Source organism: Dermacentor albipictus, chromosome 1 (genome assembly GCF_038994185.2).
Source record: "Dermacentor albipictus isolate Rhodes 1998 colony chromosome 1, USDA_Dalb.pri_finalv2, whole genome shotgun sequence".
In the NCBI taxonomy this organism is placed as follows: Eukaryota; Metazoa; Arthropoda; class Arachnida; order Ixodida; family Ixodidae; genus Dermacentor; species Dermacentor albipictus.
The window spans coordinates 31,902,983-31,918,362 of NC_091821.1; the positions used below are offsets into that span (position 1 = coordinate 31,902,983).

The 15,380-nt window shown below is 48.6% G+C and overlaps 1 protein-coding gene across 2 annotated transcripts in view; it reads right to left on the reverse strand.

The window, feature by feature from the left end:
• Positions 1-520: 520 nt before the first annotated feature.
• LOC139060756 (splicing factor 1-like) overlaps positions 521-15,380 on the reverse strand; it is a 66,299-nt gene continuing 51,439 nt past the window's right edge. For both annotated transcript variants that reach the window (XM_070539855.1, XM_070539858.1), the window contains exons 8-10: positions 14,191-14,328; positions 2,272-2,377; positions 521-2,066 (exon numbers count right to left, since the gene is read on the reverse strand). In XM_070539855.1, the coding sequence (XP_070395956.1) occupies positions 1,783-2,066; positions 2,272-2,377; positions 14,191-14,328 (528 nt within the window). In that variant the 3' untranslated portion in view covers positions 521-1,782. The remainder of the gene's footprint in view (positions 2,067-2,271; positions 2,378-14,190; positions 14,329-15,380) is intronic.

Below are 15,380 nucleotides of genomic sequence, written 5' to 3' on the forward strand. Positions count from 1 at the left end.
ACAACAGTGCAACTGGTTGAAGCATACCAAAAGTTAGAAGGGTCAATTGTCACAGGAGCCATGGTTAGTTTCCTTTAATTATACATACGTGCACCCAACTGTCTCCTATCACAGTACAAGCACCGATATGCTTAACAAGTGTACTGGCAGGCCTTCAGAGCCGTTTCGGACATGCCTGTGGCGACATGAGCCCTTCGGGGCAGTAAAAGGCATGCATTAATTTTTTAGAATTGCCCGATTTTTCCGACATTTTCTCGGTCCCTATGGACTCCGAAAAAATTGGATTTGACTGTAATTTGTAAGTACTTGTGAATAAGTCTTCTGGAACTTCCCACTCATGTGTTAACTCAGTGGACATGCACCACTGCAGGTAAGTCCTCCATTCAATTAGCTTCCTTTAATTCAAACTTGTTAATTTAAACAAATTTTCAGGCCCCTTCTAAGTTTGAATTATCGAGAGTCAACTGTATATGCACTTCTTCCACATGCAGGATGCGACTGAATGAATACAGACACCAAATACAGGTTTTGATGTTTAATATCCTTTATGACATGTACAATCATGAACAAAGCAACCATTCATGCCTAGCAATTTCATCTGAAGTAGCATAGACGTATGAAATGAAAAAAAGAATCCAAGCTCTACAGACAAAATGGCTGACAACTACATCGAATTCACTTCTTATGCTGTGGCACGTAACCTTCAAGCCAGTGCAATCTGACCAAGATTTGTTGCACAAATTATTTCCTGTAGGCTCAATGTACTCAAAGGGGAAAAGAAAGATGGCATCAGATTCTGAGGAACAGCATTTTCAGGTGACAGTCTTGGATTATCTTGCTTAAAGTTAATCCCTCTTAGCAGAAACAAATGCATTGCCCATCGCCACAACTCATTCAGGTAAAGGCATATTATGAGAGGTTCTAATAAACCTATGATGGTAGGTTCGTAACTACAAGCCACTACAAGCCACAGCTGCAGATATTGCCATCATGTGCAGTTTAAACAATAGCAAAAAATAATAGCTCGGTTTTTACTAGGAGACCATGCAGTATAGTGGTGACCATACAAGGTTTGTAGTGATGAAGAACACAGTTCACGCTACTGTGACTTGCCCCAAGGGAAACTGCAGCATGCCTACCATTTTCTCAACCCAAGGAGTGCAATAGCACAACAAGCATGATATAATGTAAATCAGGAAATATCTGAATGGCTCGAAATATCATCCCAACAACAAAGCCCATAAAGATACAACAAAATAAAGCTCATTTACATGGTATATTCAATGCATTCCAAAACAAACCATACCTGCACTGAAAACAACTGTTCGAGAACACATTTAGTTTTAATGAATCTGCACAAGAGAAAGTAAGACAATGCTGCTTATCCACGATGACTGTGCTTGTCCACAAAGCACCTTTGATTAGCAGCATGAATGTCACAATAAGAGAGCCACCATTGACTTGCCACCTTGAAAATACCACTTTGGGCACTATAGCCTGCTGTCACACAACTGAGAGAACAGCACGCTACAATGCAGAACCAATAAACAAATACTTAAGAGTATGAAGACACTGACAAAAATTGAGAGCAATGATGATAGGCTGCCCAATGTCTTGGATGCCTGATGACCGAAGTTTGATGTGTCCTACTGGTGCAAAAGTAGCGCAGTGTGTACCTGAAGCCAATTAAACCACCAGCCCTCAAAAGTAACCCTACGATGGATACCAGGGTGAATATGAGGGTGTGTCTAGGCCAGCTACTTGTGGCCCAAACAGTGCTGCTTAACTTGGCGGGGGTGGTGGCGGCGGGGCTGCCAGCAGCCCAGGTAGTGCAGCCAGTGTGCTTAGGTCCACCATAGTCGTAGTAGTTGGAGTAGCCGTAGCACTGGTACTGCCGCCTGAAGTGGTGCTGTCTGTGCTGGCTCCTGTGCTGGCTCCTGTGCTAACTGCAGGTGGTGGTGGCGGTGGCGGCGGCAAGCCCATGTTCATAAAGGGTCCTCCCGGGCCCCAAGGAAAGAGCTGAGGTGGCGGTGGGGGCACCCCTGCTATCGGCGTCTGCCAAGGGGCTGAAATGCACAGTGCATTTTGCAGCAAATTTAGGCCAACACGACCTACCATATCATATGCCACGACTGAACAAATAAATGAAAACCAAAGTGTCAGGCAATTCTCATACTCAAGCGTTGAAAGAAAGCAGCTGTAAAATGCCTACTTATTGTTTCTGTTTGCAGTAAAAAGCAAGACAGATGAGAAATTCAGTGTGCACAATACCTCCAGGCCCTTGTGGAGGTCCTGCCATCCATGGGGGCAACCCTGATGGTGGAGGTCCAATCATAGGTGGAGGTGGGGGCACTCCAGTCATGGGAGGCATTCCTCCCTGCAGAACACACACACATGTAAAAAACACTGCTTGTTAAATTAAGCATTTGAAATCTACCATATAATGCCTCATAAAAATCAACACATCTAAATTAAAGATTATTGAAATTTTAAAAGATTACTGACAAAAATTTTTGATCTTGTTTTTTCTGCTGCAATAAGTAGCTAATGACCCAGTCATCCCCGCACGAAACAGCATTGGCTTCAGAGCGCGACAGGCAATTATTTGGAGTCTTGTTTGTAGCGACCAGACTAAGTTTCCATTTGAAGAACAACGAGATGGGCCAAAGAAGGAATGTAAACACAGCTGGACACGTGATCACACAAAACTGTGATGTGCGCACACACTCACTCGCCGGTGCGAGAGCTTCGTCTTGCTAATTCATCTACTACCGTAAAAACCGAACTATAGGTCGGACCGGAACATAGGTCGATCCCCCAACTAACGAATTCTAAAAATGAAAAAAATCTTTTTCAATGGCAAAAGTACCGAAAGACGCCCTTACCTTGAAACAAATGCGACTCCTGCACAATAGTGACAGTATTTATTTAAATGCTGCTTGCATGTGCACCCAGCCAATTTTTAACAGTATCGCGCGACCATCGACCCGCGTGCTTATCAGCACCTTATTAACGGCGCTGAGCGGCGAAACAAACGAGATACGGGCATGTGTACACATGTGCTTACTTTCGCTATTTCGCCGCTTTGTGCCGTGATGATAAGGTGCTGAAAAACACGCGGGTCGATGGTCGCGCGCTACTGTTAAAAATTGGCCGGGTGTACAGTGCACAGAAGGGCACGAAGTGCGCAAGCGCTACTCCGAATCGGAGCAACGCCTTTGATCGGAGTCGTCTGAACTAGAGTCGGATGACAAGTGCTTCTCGCTGCCCAGTCCAGAGGCGCACACGATCTCTACCGCTTTCAAACGGATGCATTCGGCAGTCACAGGCAGCAATCTTACATGCAGCTCCCGGACGAACTCCGCAACCTCGTCTTCCAGTTCTGCGGTCCACCCACGAAATGACATTTTTTGTTGGTTTGCTGCTTCTGCCTCCGCCAATACCGAATGCTCTTTTCAGATACTCCAAATTCGCGCTGTGCCGCGAGGTTGCCGTGAGCTTCCGCACACTCAATCGCCTTTTTCTTGAAGGCGATGGCGAATTGCCATCGGCTTCCGCTCATTTTGAAACAAAATGTGAAAAAGCAGCCTTTAACCATTATAACTTTGTGACAATGTAAACGCAAATTGGCGGTGCCACAATGTCGCCACGTCGCGCTGCTGCTGATGGCGAAGGCGGGTCTTTACTTCATCCGTCCATTGTTGCAAGACTTCCATAGTTTTTCGGCCAATGTCCGGTATATAAGACGAGGGTCGACTTTTCGCAATGGTTTTTTGAAAAAAAGTTCCGACTTATACAGTCAACGACTGAATTTTCAGACACCCAAATTTTTGGACATGCCTGATATTTTGGACGTCTTCGCAGCACCGCCACGAGCCCCATAGAATCAATGTATAAAGACATCGGACGTTTCGAAGCTCGAACTCCCCGCCGTCCAATTTTCCGGACTTTCTGACACGACGGAAGGTCCTTTGGCTCCTCGCGCAGCACCTTTGCGCAAAAAATCGACTTGCAGCCGAAGCATATCACCGCTTTGGTCTGGCCACGCTGCCTCTGTTCATCGCCACACTTCCGCTTCCGCCTCCGGCGGAGTTTCCGGAACGGCACCATTTCATTTGTTTGCGTAGGCCACGTTTTGGCTAGCGTGGTGTGTGGTTGTGCTGTTGTGTCAAATGTGCCTGCGACGCTAGGCCGAGGTGCTTCGACGCTCGTCTGCGAACAGTGGAGTTTGCAAACTTGAGGATTTCGCTTGCCTTCGATGGCCCCCACTCCGCCTTCGATGGCCCCCACTCCGTCTTCGTCGTCCTCGCCGATGGCATCGAAGCGCGGAAAGCAGTACCGTCGGTTAACGATGGAGAAGAAAGCCGCCATTATTAAGGGGGGACGCGGCCCTTGAAAACCGAAAAATCGCGAAAAAGTCGATTTTTGAAAAACCATATTTTTGGGTTGTATGTCTCATAAACCACCTGTTCCGTAATTATCAGCACCTAATTCAACTGTAAAGTACCAAAAACAGCGCTACTTTTGAGGCTACCACGGCCCAAAAAACACGCGCAAATGCCGAAATGAAGTCAAACTTCGCGCGCGCGCCATTCCCAGCCCATCCGGCCTGCCCGCGCCATCTTGGTTTCGTTTTGACCATGGATTTTTTGTCTCTATTTTGCCGCCTTGCAAAATGGCATCGTCGGCGCGGTTGAGGCGCTATTGGCGTTTTCCCGCGATGTGATGCGGAGCGCTGATTGGCCGGAGCAGCGCGTTCAAATCTCGCGGGCTAAAGCGCGCCTACCGTTGGCTGCTCCCTTTGATGCCGCGCTCGCGTCGTTGCCCCTTGCTCCGTCCGCCTCAACATGAGCTTGCGCGCTGCTCATCGCCTTGCGCTTTCTTTTAGATTATTTGCTCAGCTTTTTCTTTTTTTTCGCCAGTTCTTCGCTCCACGAGATGCCGGCAAAGCCCAAGACAGTGCAGATGTTCGGTGCACGGGAGCGTGATATGCGTCTTGTACGAGCATCGAACTTCCGATTTCCCGCAGCGAGTGCCGACTGCGTAGCCGCGGAACTGTGCTTTCGGCTGTCGCCAGTCGAAAATCCGACACACTGAGTGTGCCTGGAGCCGCAAGAGCTAATTGGAAGCAATAATAGAAAACACGTGTTCAGCTTTAAGGCCTGTTTTCTCTAAATGGATTTTTTCGCTAGTAGTGGTGCTGGGGAAAGCGATATCTCAAGAACCGCTCTTCAGATTTGTATGCCGTTTTTTTTATTCTGTTCCTGAATGACTTTGCCAGGGGGTAACAGGCTTCTTTTTTTGAAAGCTGGTGCAGTTAATTTATAATAAGCAATTAATTTTTGATGAATGTAGTCATTACCGGCTACATCAAATTCAAGGTTGTCTTAAAATTTTTTGGAGAGGAAATTAAAGAAAAGGGCTCTTTAGCCCCCTGGGATATCTATCAAGGGACCATCACAGTGAATTTCAGCTTCCTACGATGTCCTGGCATTTCTCCAGGCTCTTCCTCAGGCATATACATGAATCACCTAGTTAGACCTCAATAACTCTGGAACTAATAAACATATCTTCATGAAACTTCGCAGTTCCTCATAGTTCGGTGGTGTGCACGTACCCTGAAAGTTTCATCTGGATATCTTAAAAAACAAGAAAGTTCGATCTCCAGGGTAGCCTCCCCCCTTAAGCAAGTCGCGAGCGGCCCATCGCAGGCTGACGCGAGCAAGGAGTTCGGCATGGAGTAAGGAGTCAGGTTGTGGGGGATTCAGAAGACTCCGATGTTGAAAATGAGGAGCCAATGCCTGCGCCGCCTACAAGCACTGAGTTGATGCGAGCACTGTGGACTTTTTCATCGGTGTACAGTGCTGACATGACCCTTGCTCAGATCGAGGTGAATATGATCGCATGCAACCGGAACACCGTCCAAACAACAATCAACAAGTTCTTCAAGCCACTGCAGCAATAAAACCGGCTGCCCGATGATGCACATGTACATAATAAACCAGCAGTCGGCTGCATACAGAGTTTTTGAATGCTTGTTTTTATAGCCACTTCACTGATGCTTTAACAGGGTTTCGGAAACCTGGTACTTCGCCCTTTACCTCTAGATCCGAGAAAAAAAGAAAAAAAAAGTGCATTTTTTGCATGCATTCATTTTTTCGGACTGCCTGAATTTTCAGACATTTTTACGTCCCCTAGAGGGTCCGAAAAATCGGTCGTTGACTGTATTCCAGTTTTTACGATATGCCTGCATGTGCTTTGCGATTGGATTGGACAAACTTTATTAAAGGTTTTGCTTTACGATGTCCTCGCCATCATCGTCATCCTTGTTTTCGTCGCCCAGGGGTGACTATTTCTTGCTTGCAGTATTCACTACCGAATTAGACGTGGCCAACCATACTTGATTAGATTCACTACAAAGCAGCGACTCAGAAAGTGCGGCTAGCGACAGCTATCAATATGCATACACACCGGTACAAGTAGTATGAGCCATTCGTCAAGGGCGCTTTGGGAATGAAGCATATTCTGGAGCAGGACACAAGGCGAGATAAAAGTCGACACAGCATCAGGCTTGGGGGTACGCACTCTTGGCGAAAGATCATTGGACTGCTCTAAGCTCGGCCGGTTTGGCTGATAACAGGCACGCTCGAAATGAAACGAGCAAATCTGGTTGCTCTTCAGCGGGGTCCATTCTAAGCATCTAGAGGTGCGCACGAACTCGGACCACTTCTGCCACTTATCGACGCCGAGCAAGCCAAGCAAGCTGGCAATCACTGGGAAACGGTATATGGGCCTAGCTCGCTAGCCGTCGGATCTGAGGCCAACGGCCCTTGCGACCTGTCCGCAGCTGGTAATAAAGCATCTACCGTATTTACTCGCATAATGATCGCACTTTTTTGTCAGAAAAAATTGACCCAAATTCAGGGGTGCGATCATTACGCGAATTAAATTTTCCGCGGAAAAAAAAATTTGTTTTTCGTCCCGCGTTTGCTGCAGGATGCGGGTGCGGGACACCAAAACAAAAATGGCGGCCGGCGGAGCAAGCCGAACGCGCCGAACGCAATCTTTTTTTTTTCTTCTCGTGAGTACATTACGTGCATTGAACCAGTTTCTTCCGTGTCAGTGATGAATAATATAGTTAATATCGGCAAGTTTGCGGCAATAACGTAGCCATATCCACTTAGAGGGGTCAGAAACAGATGGGCGCGCTTAGCTGCCAGTGGCAGAAACCCATAGCCGGCGTGCTGCGGAAACTGCAGCATCTGTTTTCACTACTATCCTAACACGGCACGTTTCCGCTAAGGGTGGGCGAATATCTTAGCTGTGTTACAAGCATTGGCGTATGAATAGGGTACACTTTTAACGTATCAGTGTAAACGTGGCTACTATCATTGCCGCGCGCGATTTGTTGCATGCTCACGAGTGCAGATGAAAAGAATCGAAAGGTGCCTTTTTTGTTTTTGTTGACTACAACCATTATAAAGCCTACCCATAATAAAGGCAAGTTTGGTTGTACCTCTTTTTCCCATGGAAGTGCGGAAAGTGATGAAAGTAATGAAATGAGGCATCTACTTAAGCATGTTTGGTGCGTGCAGACGAGTCGTTCGCGTAGCATTCGACAGATGGTAAGCGCGATTATTGGCTAGGCTTGGCACACGACATATCGCTGCGGCAAGTTCAGGGTGCGATCATTACACGGGAAATAAAAAAAAATCGAATTTTGACGACAAAATTCAGGGGTGCGATCATTACGCGAGTGCGATCATTATGCGAGTAAATACGGTATATTCTTCCAACACAATCAACGTCTGCACATTTATGTTGCTCATGAACAATTATTTCCGCGTCAACGGTGATGTATTCATCTATGCTGATGTCCATTGGTACATTTCCGGTGTCTCGAAGGGCTGCCCACGCCGCAGTAACTTCTGTAGAAGGTGGCTCCACCGTAGAGTTGGCTGTCACTTCAGTCTCAGGCTTAAAGCCGGCATGTACAAAGCAATTTTCAATTATGCTGCGCCGGTTTGCCGTCTATGCCACGGCAATCATCTGTAGGGCTATAGTCCACTTTGGTCTCCTGCCCGGTGTCAACATTCAGCAACAGTCGCTGAATCAACCGCTGTCGATATGCACTCATCACACAGTGAATGATGCCTTGGTCTAACGGTTGAATCAAAGCAGTGCAGTTTGGGGGAAGAAGCGAACTTCCACATTTTCCAACTCGGCGTCCTCAACATTATGCACTGAGCAAGTACACCTTGCGGTTTTGGACCTTCATATCACGGTGGAAAGCTATGATCCAATCATGGAAGATGGCCCGCGTCATCCAGGATTTCTTGTTTGCTAAATAACTTACCGGCAAGCTCTTACCGCCTTTGAAGCAGCGAGGCCTCGCGCTCTTGCTGATAACGAGCGGGCAGCGCTTGTCGGTGCCATCCATGTTAGTGCAGAGAAGCAGAGTCACACGCTTCTTCTGTGTTTTCCTCCACTGCATGGTTGGCTCTTCATATCCAGTGTCTTCGTTGGCAGCAGCTCATAAAAGAGTCCCGTCTCTTCTGCGTTGTAGATGTCAGGCGGGGCATAGTCTTTCATTATGTCCGGCAAAGCAGATGACGCCCAAGTCGCTGCACCACTGGCGTCTAAAGCAGCAGATTCGCCGCACCACACTTTCGCAACGATGTCGTGTCGGGCCTTGAAGCAGGTCAGCCAACCTGTGCTTGCCTTAAAATAGTTGATGCTGAGCATGCAAGCATAGTTCAGTGCCTTTTGCTGCAGCACGCTTCCGCTGATTGGTATTTTCTTGGCATGTATGTCGAGGAACAATGTAAACAACGCCTTCTCAACATCCTCGTGTACAGCTTAAGTCAACTTCTTCCGTTTGGTGGTCGCCCCCGCAGAAAGAGCACTGGTGATCGTGTCCTTCGACTTCAAAATCGTCAACAACGTGCTGTTGGAGATACCAAACTCTGCTGCAACGTCTCCTTTCTTTCTGCCGCTCGAAGCCTCGCTGATGATTGGCACTTTGACCTCCAAAGAAAGAAACTTCCGCTTTGTCGCCATGCTGGCCGAGCGCACAAGCACAAATGAAAATCTGCGTCCCCGCGTTGCACCAGCGATCGCGAGACTTAGGATGCACGACTGAGGCCGAGCCGAAGCAATTCAAATACAGTCGCCGACCGATTTTCCGGATTCCAAAAATTCGGACATGCCCGATTATTCGGTCAGCTTTGCAGCACCGCCATTCTCCCCATAGACCATAACGTATAACAACTGCCAAATGTTCGGACACCTTGCAACCTCACGTCTGATTTTTCGGACACTCCTTGAGCCAACTCGATCGAGGGCATCATGCACCGACTCTGACCGGCGCTTAGTTTGACTTGCTGAATGCCATTTTTGTTTTGAACAGAGCCTCCTTGCTGCCCCACGAAGTGGCGCTACTGAAAATCCCCGCTCATCATCATTGTTTCTGCCTGGTTCGATAGAGTGGCCGTACAGCAGTTCCGGTTTCAGCTTAGTAAGGCATGTCAAGACAATCCAGCAGATGATTTGTTTCTTTCGCGCACGACGCAGCGAGCAGGCCACGTTTGTGCGACTGGTGTCGGCACGGTGGTGTTTGTGTGCTGTGTCGAGGTTTCGGTGATCCAACGCGGCGTATGGAAACATCGCGTCAAGTGTCTAATGGCGCCGACAGTGCCCGCGCAGATTGCGCTGGGGAATGCCGACAAGCGGGTGCCAGGAGGCCTAAGATTTGTCGCCTTCCGATGTGCTCCCTACTGACACGGAGAATGTTCTGCCGAGACCTGCGCAGTGGTTGCATTGCGATTCCAGACACCGTCTCATTTGAGTTTCACAGGTGCTGACACTGCTGTACTGACATACGCAGAACTCGACGACGGCGAGATAATTCATCAGGTTTCTGCTGCACCGCCGGACGATGACTCCGAGTCGGAAGATGACGCACCATGTGCTACGCTGCCGTCGCATGCGGAGCGCGCACAAGCAGTGACTGTGACCGTACGACCTTCTCCGAGATTCAGGCTTATCTGATTGCGCGTAAATGGAACAGTGTGCAATGGCGCACTCATGATTTCTTCAAGCCTACTGCCGAGCCTGAATAAGTGCGTGGAAATAAAGGATTTCATTTTTTTTCTTAATCTGCTTTTTCGGACACCTGTTTATTCGGACATTTCCGCAGTCCCTGTGAGGTCCGAATAAACGGTCGGCGACTGTATACATACGGTAAACTGTAGTTAAGCATCTTGTGCAACATAATCCATTGCGGTCTGTGTTTTGTTTATTTAAAGCCTCCTGCAAGTTTTAACAGGCTGCAGTTGGGGCAACATCGTGCCGGTGTGCTCGGCAACCAACTTCTTTACCACGTCGGCCATGAAATGCACACATCCACACGGCCTCGCCGGCGCTGCCATGTTCTCCTATGTGGCGGGATGGGCCGCTTGTTTCGGTTGGTCTCACTTCACGTAAGTTCTCGTACACCACGAGAGTGACGTGGGTAACGTGACCTCTTAGGGGCAGCGATGTTTTTGGCCGCCTCAGCAACCCAAGGACACAAGTAGACGTAGCGGTCTGCGCATGCGCAGTACCGTCCCCCCTAGTTCTTGCGTACGCAAGCCACTAGCGTCCCCTAAACTAAAACTAAAGGATAGCTTACATGATGCCACACCGTCTCGGCATGCCCACTCTCTGCACACACGGCAGATTACCTTAAAGCCGGGTGCGCGGCTGCGTATGCGCTCAGCCGCGCTTACTGCCATGCGTAGCCGCCCCTCGTGCGCACTTTACCGCAAGTGAGCTCCCCTCCCCCTTTTTCCCTTTACTCGTGTGGGAAGGCAGGGAAGGCAGCACTCGTAAAGCCATCATCTTTCTTGCCTCACCCTCGCACACTTTCACTCACACCTAAAGCACCAAGTGCGCGGGACGCAATAGGATCTTATCGCACTTGGACTTTACACGGAACGTGATACGGCTCCACTTCAGTGGTCCTCTTGTCCCAACATGGGCGATTTGGAGGTGCGCAGGCAGCCACTTGTAACTCAATCCTTTGGCCATCCATCTCCGTGGTAGTTTTCATTTACAGTCGCCGACCGTTTATTCGGACCTCACGGGGACTGCGGAAATGTCCGAATAAACAGGTGTCCGAAAAAGCAGATTATGAAAAAAAAAATGAAATCCTTTATTTCCACGCACTTATTCGGGCTCGGCAGTAGGCTTGAAGAAATCGCGAATGCGCCGTTGCACGCTGTTCCGTTTACGCGCAATCAGATAAGCCTGAATCTCGGAGAGGGTCGTACGGTCACTATAGGCGGCTGAAAGCACAGTCATTGCTTGTACACGCTCCGCGTGCGACGGCAGCGTAGCACATGGTGCGTCAACTTCCGACTCGGTCATCGTCCAGCGGTGCAGCAGAAACCTGACGAATGATCTCGCCGTCGTCGAGTTCTGCGCATGTCAGTACAGCAGTGTCAGCACCTGTGAAACTGTCAATGAGACGGTGTCCGGAATCGCAATGCAACCACTGCGCAAGTCTCGGCAGAACATTTTCCGCGTCGGTAGGGAGCACATAGGAAGGCGACAAATCTTAGGCCTCCCGGCACCCGCTTGTCGGCATTCCGCAGCGCAGTCTGCGCGGGCACTGCGCCATTAGACACTTGACGAGATGTTTCCGTATGCCGCATTGGATCACCGAAACCTCGACACAGCACACAAAGCAAACACCACCGTGCCGACACCAGTCACACAAACGAAAAAACGCGGCCAACGCGGCCTGCTCGCAGCGTCGCGTGCGAAGAAACAAATCAGCTGCTGGAGTGTCTTGACATGGCTTACTAAGCTGAAACCGGAACTGCTGCAGAGCCACTCTATCGAACTAGGCAAAAATGATCATGATGAGCGGGGATTTCCAGTAGCGCCACTTCGTGGGGCAGCAAGGAAGCTCCGTTCAAAACAAAAATGGCGTTCAGCAAGTCGAACCATGCACCGGTCAGAGTCGGTGCATGGTGCTCTCGACCGAGTTGGCTCAAGGAGTGTCCGAAAAATCAGACGAGAGGTTGCAGGGTGTCCGAACTTTCGGCAGTTGTTATACATTATGGTCAACGGGGACAATGGCGGCGCCGTGAAGGTGATCGAATAATCGGGCATGTCCGAATTTTTGGAGTCCGGAAAATCGGTCGGCGACTGTATTGTCTTGGAATTCCAGTGTGGGGGAAGTGAAATTTCGTTATATTGAAATAACATACAAACACACTTTGTTATACCAAGGTTCTAAATACATGCTGTTCCACGGACAAGAGGTTAGGAAAAGTTAATTAGAGTAAAAGCTCGTTAATTTGAATTCTGCGGGGATGCTACGAAAATTCAAACTAATGAAAGTCAGAGAAAAAAATGGCTGTGGCTTAGGTAAGGTTAAGCCCAGGATGCGAAGCATACTAGCCTTTATTTTAGTTGTTGAACCACTGTTTAGCCTGGTGAACTGCTGTTGCTTGGCTATATTTGGTTCGGCTAGACGAAGAAACAACTCATGCATTACTTCTTCGCCTTCAAGAGTGGAACGCGACAGCGTTCCCGTCGACCCGCCAAGGGGTGTAAGACAATGGGCTACAGGGCAGCGACTACGCGCCCCGCATTGGACGCGGTGAGCGTCGAGCAAAGCAGCGTTCGGCGCGGCAACGAAATGTGCGCCTGAGCAAGAGACGCACGCCTTAGAAACAGCTCGTTTCTAAGGCAACACCGCATTCACTAGAGGCGCTTTTGTACCGCGTTGAAGCATCGTAATCGTGGCTCAGTGGTAGCGTCTCCGTCCCACACTCCGGAGACCCTGGTTCGATTCCCACCCAGCCCGTCTTGCAAGAGTTGAGCCAAAGCCACTTCTCCTCTGTCGTGACGTCACGGTGTCACGTGATTTCATGGTCACCGCCGCGCCTGAGGAGCTGGGTTGAGCCCTCGTAATATGCTTCGCATAAAAATCGCTTGGTTAAGGGGCGTATATAGTCCGACGTGGCATGAGCACGTGCGCACACACGCTACGTCACGTTGGTGTGAACAACGTCTACAATTTGAATCACTGGTGCAGCCAACGTAACCGGACGTAGTGAACTCGGCCCGACATGCTCGACGTCAAGATGGCTCTTGCTCCATCCGCACCTTCGTCACGCCGACTGGTGCGGAGAAAAGAAATCACAGTTTCGCCCAAAATGTGAAGCATCGATTGCGATAGCAAATTAGTAGATAGCTATACGAAGAAGCAAGGATAGTAGTTTTATCAGCCGTGTAAACTTGTAAACATTCGCTTACCAACTAAATTAACAAATACGGTGTCATACGCGCATAGGTAGACATGATGACAGCAGAAACTCGCCGCAAATCACTGAAGTAAGGGATCGCGGCAGTAGCAGCAAGTGAATTGACCTTCATACAGCTCTTGCTTCAACGCAAATGAAACGTAGAAAGCACTTCGCATACGAAGCTGCTGGCACCACGTGCACTCTGCCAACACAGATCACTATGAAGATGAGGCCCACGCGAGCGCGCACTTTGGCCATGTTTGACTCCATAACACTGCGACAACAGCAACAACTTGCAGTCGTCGGTTACGAACAAACTACTAAAAAACGAGCCGTCCTCAGCATTTGCGTTGTTTTGTTCAAGGATGCAGATATCTGCCCAGTCAAAGGGGAAAATGCAAAAAACAAAAGGGATCTTCACTGTCAAATATGCATGCATACCTAAACGGGCAGCTCATGCACCTTTATTCCAAACTGCGACACAAAATAGACTTTTATGACTCCAAGATATAGCGATATTTAGGACAACAGACTAGTATCTAGCAATGAAATTGTATAAAGCATTTAATATTGAGCAGCGCCTACACTCCTTGCATACTGGAACCAGTGTGGCACAAACACAACCAGCGCAGTTTCCAGTGAGAGCCAGCAAACTACAGCAAGAACCAGCGCATGTACAGCACAAACCAGTGCGCACCAGCGTCATGGCAGCTAGACGAGCATCTCGTACAGGGTGACCCAGCTCTTATCCAGCGTTCTCACTGGTGTCCCAGTGACTCCCAGCGATAGCCACTGTCCCCAGCGCGATCCAGTGTCAAAAAATGCGTTGCTTTCACACTTGAAGGCACTGGAAGACACTGGTTCTAGCAATAGGGAGCTCTTTACACACCTGGGATGGCTGCCAAGGCATTCCAGTGCCAGCCATATGGGGTGGCGGTGGCCCACCCATCATTGTAGGAGGTCGTGGGCCTCCTGGGGGCATCATTCCTTTTGGTCCTGCAGCCCACTGCTGTGGTGGAGGGCGGTCCTGCACAGAAACCACCCCATCATAACGAGTGTCTCCCACAGGCACAATATTGGAAGCAAAACTTTGTGTTTTAAAATGATTTCTTTGGTACAGAAGGTGCATACACAATGAACATAATAAACAAATGCGGGAGTGAATATATATACAGTAGCCGACAGACTTTTCAGACTCCAAAAATTCAGACTTGATGGATATTCTGGACTTCATAAATGCATTGTCACGGTTCATAGAGCTAACGCATTTTTGTGCCACATTTTTCAGATGAAGTTAGGACCCAAAGTTCGATTTTCTGGACTAAATCGCTCATACTGAGCCACACTACTCGGTCTTGTAAGCCACCATGTTGGATTTTCTGCTGGCTTGGCTTCCAGTGGCTTGCTCCATAGCCTCCAAGATTGGGATGCGCACGCTATCAATAGAGAGCATGTGCCATCGTCTAATCTCAGAGGCCATGCCCTCTCTTCCTTCGCTAACAAAATGTTCCAGGGGACAGCACTTTTATTTCTTTTTTTCGGTCAGCACTATCGTCATAATCACTTGATGCAAGATCCCTTTTTTTTGTGTGTGCGTGCATTTTTCTTTTTTGAGTTACGGTTGCTATTTTAGTAGCATGGCTCGTTTCTCCGATCTCCACCAATGAAGATCGCCAACGCAGTGGCGCTATTGTCAACTGTATACGGAGATGACTTCACTCTTGCAGAAATCCAAGCAAATCCGGTCGCCTCCAAGTATAGTACGATGCAGGGAATTATTAGAGATTTTCTTAAACCCCTTTAAACCTAACAAATTTTATTTTGGGGGGTGAACAAGTTTTTCGGACCTGGATTCTTCACAATATTTTTCGGTGCCTGCGAGGTCCGGAAATTCGGTCGGCGACTGTATTAATTAAATATAACTTTCATGGTGCAATGTTGAGACAAACTTGGTGCTACTAACCATAGCAGCATGATTCAATTCATTAACCATTTGAAGGTCACCACCATACATGTACAACGACGACCGAACATTTCCCCCCCCCCCCTTCGCTCTATTATGCTGGCTGCCACCACGGT